The following is an 11,151-nucleotide window of genomic DNA, read 5'->3' on the forward strand; positions in this document are numbered from 1 at the left end:
GAATCTTTCAAAAACATGGGGTCCGTGGGGGTAAAAATGATAATAAAAGGGGTACTTGGGGGAGAAAAGGTTGGGAACCACTGACTTGCGCTTACAAATAACAAAGGGGATTCATGCTAAAGATAAATCATGTGTCAAACTTTCTTTTATGTTTTTACAACGCTTGTGTTACTTGGTTTTTTTTTCTTTGTTATAAATCCAGAGCTGAACTATGCCTAAACCACAGGAATCGAAGCCCGGACTTTAGTGTTAGTACTTTATAAGCCCTCAAGCTTAACGTTGAACCACCGGGGGACCTGTCACTTGAAGAAAATTAAAAATAAATAAATTCAATACTCCTAATGAAAAGAACTACTGTACAAAGCTCCTTGTTATATACATGTAAATAGTGAAGCTTTCTTGTTGTTGTTTTTTTCTGCAAAATATAATTACATATTCCCTGCATTATACTTTATTATTTTGTGAGAAATTGCTTTAGTGGGTTTCAAATACACTTATGGTAGCTCCCCCAGTGGCACAGCGGTAAGTCTGAAGATTTATAACAATAAAAGCCTAGTTTCGATACCCGTGTTGGGCACAGCATAAATATTTCATTGTGTAGCTTTGTGCTTAACTACAAACAGACACTTACAGTAAAACTGTGAAACATTGTTTATTTCTGGTTGGGAAACAATTCAAATTTGGTTTTTGTCTTAAAGATACTATCGTCTGCTACACCTGTTTTACTTTCGACCCTCCCGTTGGGTCAGCGGTGAAGTTCTGGACTTACAATGCTACAATCCGCGGTTCGATTCCACACGATAAACAGAACACAAATATCCTATTGTGTAGCTTTACGCTTAAAGATCATCAACAAATTTCTATTTACACTATTAACAGTCAAACTGAAATTCGAGAAAGGACAAAGCGATTATTGTTTATTTTAGCACACAAAGCCGATCATCGTATCATCTGCACTGTGATCCGCGGGGATTGAATTCCAGATTCTAGCGTTAAAAGTTCTCAAACTTACCACTGAGCCAGAGGGGACTCGTTTTCAGTTATGAAAATTAGTCTTAATCGTTAGAAGTCCTGAAATAACAAGACTGAAAATCCTACAAATAGCTTATTTTATAAGTAAAAGGGTTAAAAGCTAAATCACTGAGTTATTTCGCTCTTTTTGAACATTTTGAAATGTGTAATTGGATAAAACACATTAGGCCACGTTTTCTTTGGACTGTTTTTAAAAAATCAGTTTATATTGCTTATAGACAGTCATTATTTCATTTTCTTTTTTGCAGACGTGTTTAGGTTAAAAATGAATTTTTATTTGAGGAAAGGTTTACAGACTACAGTATTAATAGACAACAACTTGTTCATGTTACAATAACCCACTCCATTAACCCACATTGAAAATAAAAGAAGGTTGAACTAATAAATGTGTTTTATAGGTTAACTGTTGAAGTGACATACATCACAAAATGCGAAGCCTGATTTTTACTGATTCAGTATTTACAGTGTAGCCCCTTTTTCGGTTTCCTAAAAGTCGACTCAGAATCCTCTGGTGAAGAAAAAAAAACATGATTCATTAATTAAAACCTTCGCTCTAAAAGTTCCACGTCATCCCCACGAAGATACCACTTCGAAACAAAACACGAATGGTAACGTACTAATCTTGGCTTCTCGGTCGAGTTGCGTACATTGGCAGTGAGGTTAAGTAGCGGTAAAATAAATACTTTAACTGCATGAGACTGACTTCCCTTTCTCTGTTTGTAGTTTATACAGGTCATCTTTTATTATGCTTACTTTCTTACTTTTCACCATGCTAGTGGTCACTATTTATCAAATTGATATTTTATTTTGTTTGTTAGACGGATATAGATAGGCCTTGTTAAGGTAATTCAGCTGAATTGGAGGTTGAGTAAAAAAATGGTTTCAAAGAAAGTTTTGTTGTTGTTGTTGTTCCTGGCTTAGTTTTAAAGATTACTTGATTTCTCTTCAGATCGTAAATTGGATAAGTTAAACCCTGTAAAAGATGCACCAAATTTCTAAAAGGTCGTGGTTGTGTTATAGTGCCAGAAAACAATTAACAAAAGGGTTATCTTTTGAAGACTAAGTACTATAATAAAAGGGTATGATAGATATAGTCTATATAACCTAAAATTACTAAAATGTCTCACCTGTTTTGGAAATACAATTTTTTCAAACATTTTTACATCAAACGACTTTGTTGGTAACAGGGTTTATAATAATATTATTATTGAAGACAACAGTACTACTGTTACGACAGTGGAAATCACGCAATGCTGGGAGCATGCGCGCTGGAATTTCTGGAAGGATCATGAATTTTCCTGGCAACTCTAGTTTGTTCGAGGTGCCCTCTTTTTTAGTTTATAAGCCTGAAAACCCAGCGGGCAGAGATAGATATGCAGATAGATTGAAGATAGAGATAATTGAGTCAAGCAAAAAGTAGGCACCGTAAGTAAAGTGTGTGAATCACTGTGATTTATAGCGTGTATTATAAAGGTTGTTAAGTTTAAAGTGACTGTGGAAATTCTGTGTATTAATAAAATTTGTATCAAGAAAGAATAAACAGTTTTAATTAAGAAAGGACTTGTATCGTCGAAGTTCATCGGAAAGAAGTTATACTGGAAATTAACAAACGAGCAGATACGCAACACTACCAATACTTCAGTTAGCCCCATTAATTATACAGGCCTGCGATTGTTTTAGTGTCTTGAAATTTTTACACATTCAACTGTAATTCCTGTACGCTGAATCCGAAAATGATATCTATTTTTCTCCATCGTGTAAAGATTTTTCACAAAACGTCATAACGCAATACATACAAAAAAGACCATAACACGTAGTTTTGAGACTAAAAGACGTAGATTTCACACACACACACACACAAATCAGAATGAATGAGGATGCTTCTTCGTTTGACGTCTATGTTCTTCCCCTTTCTTCAGTTTATTTGTATTTTTGTTAACAAACATAATAATAAAAATGTTCATTGTGGTAAATGAAATAATAATTTGATCTAAGTAAGAGTTTTTTTCCAGATTTGTAAAGAATCCTTACGTGATTAAAAAAATTAATATAATTTTCGAAATCTGCGTAGCTAAATTATGAAAAATCCGTTATTAAAACCAAAACAACTTTACGAAGTTTAAATTCGCAGGCATGTGTTAGTGCTAAGATTTCCTGTGTATTTTCGTAGAAGATTTTCAGCCAGATTTGTGCAGAGTTTTTTAACAGACAAAAACGTAAAATCGCTTAAAATGATGCAGTATGTGGAACCTACTGGAAATTAATGGTATGAAAGCAAGTTAGTAATTTTAGGGTTAAAAAGAAAGACAGTAAAACATGATTTCCTGAGGATACATTAATTCTACGTTTTTTATTTATGTTTCACTAGCATTGGATACAAATTTTAAATCTCAGCGAATTGTTGTTGTTGTTTGAAGTTAAGCACAAAGCTACACAATGTGCTATCTGTTCTCTTGCCCATCACGGGTATCGAAACCCGGTTTTTAGCGTTGTAAGTCCGCAGACATACCGCTGTGCCACTGGGGGCCTCAGTTAATTAATCATAATGAAGTGTGAGAAGAATAAAGGGTTGATTGTGTTATATTAAAAGGTTTTTGAACAAGTAAATCAGCAAGTCCACCAACAACCACAGCCGATATCAAGTCGCACTGAAACGGAATGTATCATAACTACATTTAAACATTGTTTAGCGTTCATGATCAACTGATGCCACCGACAACTGATCGCTTTTGGAAAGAGTATGCAATGGTCTTTTCCATTGTAAAATTTTCATGCACTCAAATCATAAAAATGTGTTCAGATCAGGGATTTCCAATAGGGTCAGCCCTTATATTTAATTGCACTGGAAAATAAATTGATATGGATCATCTTTGGACACCAGGACCATCCAAAAAGGAACCAGCTGTGGTAAACAAAGTGTACCGTCTTGTAACAGGGGGAGAATCCATGAACACAAAGTTCAGTGGCAAAAGTGGTCCACGTGCTCCAGAAAACAGTATGCAACATAATCAAGAAAGAAACAAGGCCAACACGGTTCATCGAGATAAAGTCTTCCAGTCATACCTCATCAGCTGGAAAATTAAACATATATTCATAATACTCCATACTTAAACATGCCAAGTCGCCAGATGTAGCATCTATGGAATTCTGGTGATTGGACTATTAAACTGGGTGATGGAAAATCCTCATATATTGGATTGATTATGGAGACCAGACGTGAGAATTGATGATCTTTGGACATGGCACCTTATGACAGAGCCTTTTACAATGGATACTATGCTGCAAGGCTATTGTCAAAATTCACAATTGTCAGACAGAGATTGAGCGAACGTGGTGATGCACAATAACGACGTGGTGAGTCTCCAAAATCGTTTTGCCGTAACGTATTCAACTTCAGTGTTTCAGGTTTAAGAATATGACAAAGATTCGCATGAACGTGTGATTTTAATGTTAATTTATTCCCTCTTATATGTAACTTATACACATTCATATATGTGTTTGTGTTCTGTACAGCTCTGTTATACAATAACTTTATTTTATCATTGTTTTTGTCCATGTATTTCATCGATATTGACACTTTATTGCAATTGTAAGAACTAGAGTTACAACTAGTGTTCCCTTTAAGCTGCGCTGCCGCACAGCAACCAATCAGATGCTGCACACATTCTCATTCAATACGTTGACGCCCTTAATGACCCTTGGCAGTCGATAGGCCTAAAGCGCAAATAACCAACCGGTAGCATTGCAAAGCAGCCTAATGATCCAATAGGGTCGATGGTCAAAATTACCCACCCCCTGTAAAAACAACAACTGGTAGCACACATCCGCACATTGCCTTGATACTGGTGTACATGGAAAAATTCATTCCGCACATGGATTAAAAAATTAAAGGGAACGTTAGTTACAACTCATTTTTTTTGTTATTTTATTATATCCATGAGTAATTACCGGTACTGAGTATCGACACATGTTTTTTAAGGCGGTACTGAGCTACTTTGTCGTTTTTTAATGCTTACACGTAGATGTTTTTCTTTTTCAAAAACAGAACCACTTCGTCCACTTTTAATACTTGAAAAAAACAGTTATTCAATGTATTTGATGCATTTTTCCAAATGGTGACTACCTTTCTCTTTCTTATTTTTTAAGAAAAACATTTGTCAGATTGGTCTGAAAGTTACCACAGGGCCACCTGGTTGTGCAGTTTGTCCTCTCTTTCTTTACCGTACGAACTAATCACCTTAAGCCAACTACGTATGCTCGCCCCGACAGCTTCTATAACACTGAACTCCAAAATTGAAATATTTATGTTCTGTTTAATACGCTTTTTGTATGTGACTCTTGAAAATAAATTTTTAAAAAATAACAGGATAAATATCCCTGAAACTTGTTACAACTCTCAATAGACTGTTCCTCTCGAAATGTCCATACAAGACTGTATTTCATCTTCTCTCTTCTTTTTGTTTTTCGAATCGGTTTATCGTAGAGAATTTTCGTTGCAAATATCCGCACAACAAATTAGCGTTCAGTTGACATACATATTTCCTCCAGGTGGCACTGCGGTAAGTCTGAAGTCTTATAACGCTAAAAACCGGATATGGATACCCGTGATTGGAACAGCAAAGATGACGCATTGTGTAGCTTTGTGCTCCTTTACAAACAAACAAACAGACATATAGATTTCACTTATTCATAGTTACAAAACTTACTCCAGAGAGTACACATGCAAACAACATAACGAATACAAAAAAACGACCATTTCGCTTTTTGCCAGGCGTTTTGATGTTTATATGAAAATAAAACGACCTATAGAGATCCTTAAGTTTCGTGAAGAAGCTTACATTTAAAAGTTATAGACCCAACCCATGTTTATTCAATTCAGAAACGCTACCACTAGTCCCCCGATGAGACAGCGGTAAGTCTAATGACTTACAACACTAAAATCCGGGGTTCAATTCCCCGCAGTGGAAACAACAGATAGCCCAGTGTGGTTTTGCTCTAAAACAAACCATCAAAGAAAGATATCACTACAGTTATGTATTGTCTATGTTTAGATATTTTAATGAATATAGTGATTAATTTCATTCTTTATAGGAATCTTCCTGGTGGTGAGGTTGAACACTTCGTCAGCAGTGGCGGCTTCTCTGAAAGACGAATAGCTGAGAACAGGATAGTCTTCCTGTAATAGAACCCGTGGAAACATCAAGCGAGGCAGAGTCGTCACTTGACTTTAACAACTCTAAAAATCTGCTAGCATGGTACGAGTAATATGTGGTATAATTAAAGATAAATCCTAATTACGTATAAACATATATATATATATATGTGTGTGTGTGTTAATAACAATAATAGTTTGACAATTCAAATTTCACTTTCTGTGGACGTTAGATTTCACACAACTTGTTTTACTCTTTGAAATTACTTGCTCAGAAGCGGTTTCGTAGTTTTTCACAACTCTTCAGCTCCTCTTATTTTCTCTCTACTTCTTTTCACCTTGTGTAAATTAAATGAACTATAATTATGAGCAGTAGAACGACGGTAGTAACAACGAACATTTGACACGTGTATGTACAGTAACAAACGTTAGATTATTGAACGTTTCGCAATATAAATTGTTACTGTACACACACGTGTATGTACAGTAACAAACGTTAGATTATTGAACGTTTCGCAATATAAATTTTTACTGTACACACACGTGTCAAATGTTCGTTGTTGCTACCGTCGTTCTATTATTCATTATTAAACTTCGATTCCCGAATGAATCTGTTAAAAGAAGTAGAGAGGAAATAAGAAAAGCTGAGGACTAATGAAAACTACGAAACCGGTTCTGTAAAGAGCAAGTAATTTTAAATAACTGTAAAATTTGAAAGAATAAAGCAAGTTGTTGTATGAAATATATATATATAAATATTAATGGTATTATATTAATATACAGAACTTATATCTTTATATCATTTATATCGTATATGCTTCGGGTCTATTTGACCCGATCTTGGTTTCGATAATGTTACGATGCAATCAAATATATCTTTACGTTTACTATTATCAAAGTTTACATTTGTTTTAACAGTTTACATAAAGTACATTTTCCTATAATGGGATACCAGTCCATAACAGATTAACACCCAGCCTGGTACCATTTTACAACTGTGTAGACTGAGACACATTTTAGGTAAAGTATCTCTTTCAAGGATACAACTTTGAACCTTCAAATTTTCAATTACAAATTCACAACATTAACCACTAAGTAGTAAACACTGTCCGAATAAAAAAAAAAAGGATTTTATTAATTCAAGATTATTTCACTTTATTTGAAATTTCATTGGGTCAATAGGACCCGAAACATATTGAATGTACCTAAATTCTTAATAGGACAGGAGTGCTAATCTTTCTTTCATTTTCGAACCAATTGCATAACGAATACAGCGAAATCTCAAAGTTTTTATGAGGTTTCTTTGATGTAGTTCACAGTGAACGTACTAAGTTCTCTACCTTTCTATTTATATGTGCTATTGGAATAAAATAATTTAGGTCTGAACAATATCAATGAGTTAATAACAATGACATCGATATGTAGGAAACAGTGCAAGGTGGGTAGTCATTTGGATTCAGAGCAATTGTATGAAAAGTCGGACATGTTATCCACAGACTCATCAAAACTTCAGGGCTTATAATGTTTGTTAGTAGTGAGCCTTGACTAACTTCCATTCTAGAGATTTATTTGTTATGTATAGATAATTAAAGTTTTTATATTTTCATTATTTAATACTTGTAGCTTGTTTTAACGTGTGTTTTCTTCCTTTTGGGATATAGCGCAACTGTTGACGTGTTGATTTTGTTCTTTAGCACTTTAACTGAAAAGTCTTATGGCTTCGTGAGTTCGTTCATCGCCACATTCGCATAGAAGGCAGTAGATTACACTGTTTTCTTTGTTTGTTTGTTTTCCGTTCCAATCGATCTTGAGGGGCTTACAATATGAGTCAACTAGGATGAGGAAAAAAGTGTTGTCTGATCAAGTTTCGTAAACGTACAGGTGAAGAACTTAGATTGGTGAGTTGAAGATAGCGAATGTCATCTAGTCAAGTTTGTATACGTGCAGATGAAGAACTTAGATTGGTGAGTTGAGGATAGCGAATGTCATCTAGTCAAGTTTTGTATACGTGCAGATGAAGAACTTAGATTGGTGAGTTGAGGATAGCGAATGTCATCCACTTTAGCTTTTCTATTGTATTATGAGTGTAGTTAATCTGATGTTAAAGATGTATGAGGGAGGTATTTATATTTATGATAAAGCTACAAGGCCGCCGTCCCTAAATTTGAACTACTGATCAAAATGAAAGCAGCCAGTGAGCAGCGCCGTATCTCCCGCGAATAGAATGGTTATCACTCTTATAACACACCCAAAGCTTAAGTGTGGGGAATATTTTGCGGTATCACTCGGAAAATCTAACCCAACTTACCAGCTCCAAAATCTATGGCTGTACCATGGGGCCAGCCTGCGCCTTTAGAGGGAAAATGCGACGTTTTGTAGAACACTCAGCTTAAAGCTTAACATCTTTTTAAAGCTACAGCCTCTTTCTGTCAATGACCTAGCTGGGTTGGTAAGAGTTAACAATTCTTGAAGTTTGGAAGTGTTCCAGAGACTTCTGGTTGTAGTTTTATCATTAGAAAAATATTGTCAAATTTTTCTGTTTGTTTTGGTCTCCGATATCCATCTGTAACTTGGAAACATGCTGTTGTATCAGTATATAATGAAAATTTATATCTTATATCCCATGGTGGTACACATCCTATGTGGGCGAGTTTGTCTGCTCCACCTAAGTCTGTAAATTCTGTTAGTTTATCTTTGGTGTCAAGGAATTTTATTTCAATTCCTTGTCTGCTGACACTTGTTCCTGTTTCTAATGTAAATGGTGCTCCATAGACAAATACTTTCAATACACTGGATCTTTCACTTCGGAATCTTTATCTGAATCCTAAGGTTGCACTTACATCAGAATATTGTACCGATGGGCTTACTGTTAATATATCATTCAGAAATATTGGTACACATACTCTCATATGTGGTGTTCCGTATGGTCTTGGGTCTTTCGAGCTTGGTTCTTTTATACTTGGTTTATTCCAATGTTGTTGTTTTTATATACTTGTGCCCATGCTTACACTTTGGCATTTTTCTGGCTAACTGATTTTATTTTAATTTGTTATCATTTATATCGAGTAACAAAATGGCGGAAAATTCTCTTTGATTTTATTTCCCTCCTCCTCCTCGTTTAGGGGGAAGGGTAGTAAATATTTAACTCACTCACATCATGAGTGAGAAGGAAGAGGTGATAATTTTTCAAGAACTTTTTAGTGAGGCGAGGTTATTTTTGGATGGCTTCCTCACCTCATTATTACGTAATATTTTCCTCATTCATGTTGTGGATCTTCTTCTTAGTGTCTCCATCACTTCCTCAAGCTTAGTTATTCAATAGATCTAATACTCTTTGTCTTACAATTATTATTATTCGTTGTAAAACTTGATTACTGTCATGAAAATTTCAATTATATTTCGTTATTTCTGAAACTTTTCTTCCAGAATTTACTTGCCTGCACTAATGTGAAAAAAAAAATGTCGTTTATAAAAGAAATTTTGTGACATTAATTTCTTAGAAATAAAGAAACTTTCTAGTAATTCTTTCAGTAGAATTGTTTTGTTTTTAAGCTTAAACTTATAGACTTATTGTGGTGTATCACTCTGAACAAATTTCTTTTCAGCAATGCCATGAACTTTTCATTGACGGCCATTTTGTAGCCGGTAAAAACTTCACTGAGACCAAGCAAGCATTCTAAAAGAAGAGGTTTTTTGATGATCAATATCGGAGACTCTTTGGATCTAAGTTGATTTAAATATCTATATAGCCTATCTACAAACAGCAAGTTTGAGGCTTAAGTATAGCAGGAGTAGCATATTTCACATTCCATTGACAGGTTGTGCGCTAAGCAAGGGTTTTAGGTCTTGCTCCTCCCACCCCAACAATATTTTAAATAATTTAGGTAAAATAAGGTGTCAAACTGTTGACTAAAGTGGTAAAATATACAAAAGAAATAAAAATAGTTTGTACATTTTAATGTCAAATGTGATTTGCAACTTGTATGCGCAAGCCCCCAAGCAGTCGCTGTAACATTGCAATGGTTAAGGCACTGTTTACAATATTTTTTTTTGTGAATTGTATATCAGGTACGAGTACAGATCCACGGTCGGTTATAGAGAAGAGTATCGTAAACACAGATTCACCACAACTCAGCAGTTTCAACATTGAAAATACTGTTGACGGCTTTAAGTAGACCACGCCTGGAGAAGCGACCACACTTCTATTCACTTACGTTACACCAGAAAAATAACATATTTTCTTCAATAACAACGATATTTACAAGACAGATAACAATGTATAAAGCTGCCAGTATATATATATATATATATTTAATTAATTTATAATCTAATTAGATAATGGTTCTTTGGTCTAGCCTAGAATAAATATACATCTAGATAGCAGTATATATGAATAAATTTTAATCATATTTTTTAACCTTAGTGCACAAAGACAACGAAACTATGATTATTCACGGAAAGTTTTTTGATAACTATGACCATTTGTTGTTGTTTTTTTCACCGAATTTTGACTTTAGCATGCTTGAGTCGTGAGGCTGGTATGTAAAATACGGTCAGAAATTTCGTATGAAGCTTATTTAACTGACCTAAATGTAAAATAGACAAAGCGTAGATATAATTAAGCTTTCACATTGCCTACACGTAGTGCCTGCCTTATCTTTCACAGATATTTAGGGTTAGTTAGCTTCACAGTGTTTACACGTGATACTCGCTTTATCTCTAGTGGTAATTATTCAGGACTGTAGGAGTACTTTTTGCATCATAAAATTCCCAGTTCGTAACATTATAACATTTTTCATTTATGTTGTCATAGAGTCATTGATTATACTCGTAATACCATATTTAACTACGACCAAGAAGATAACACACGTTATACTTTAACTACTGGCAAAGACAATACATTTAAGTGATTATTATAGTGAATAAAGAAGTTTAAGTTATTAGAATACACACACACACACACACAC

The 11,151-nt window shown here is 34.6% G+C and overlaps 1 protein-coding gene across 3 annotated transcripts in view; it reads left to right on the forward strand.

Moving 5' to 3' along the window:
• LOC106468182 (calcium-binding protein E63-1-like) overlaps positions 1-11,151 on the forward strand; it is a 36,841-nt gene that overhangs the window by 1,563 nt on the left and 24,127 nt on the right. Inside the window, exon 2 of one of the 3 annotated variants that reach the window (XM_022396488.1) lies at positions 6,124-6,287. In XM_022396488.1, coding sequence (XP_022252196.1) covers positions 6,285-6,287 — 3 coding nt within the window. In that variant the 5' untranslated portion in view covers positions 6,124-6,284. Of the gene's footprint in view, positions 1-6,123; positions 6,288-7,130; positions 7,205-8,014; positions 8,083-11,151 lie in introns of those variants that run through there. The other 2 variants (XM_022396490.1, XM_022396489.1) reach the window with 2 other exon arrangements.

Source organism: Limulus polyphemus, unplaced genomic scaffold (assembly GCF_000517525.1).
Source record: "Limulus polyphemus unplaced genomic scaffold, Limulus_polyphemus-2.1.2 Scaffold2905, whole genome shotgun sequence".
Classification (NCBI taxonomy): Eukaryota; Metazoa; Arthropoda; class Merostomata; order Xiphosura; family Limulidae; genus Limulus; species Limulus polyphemus.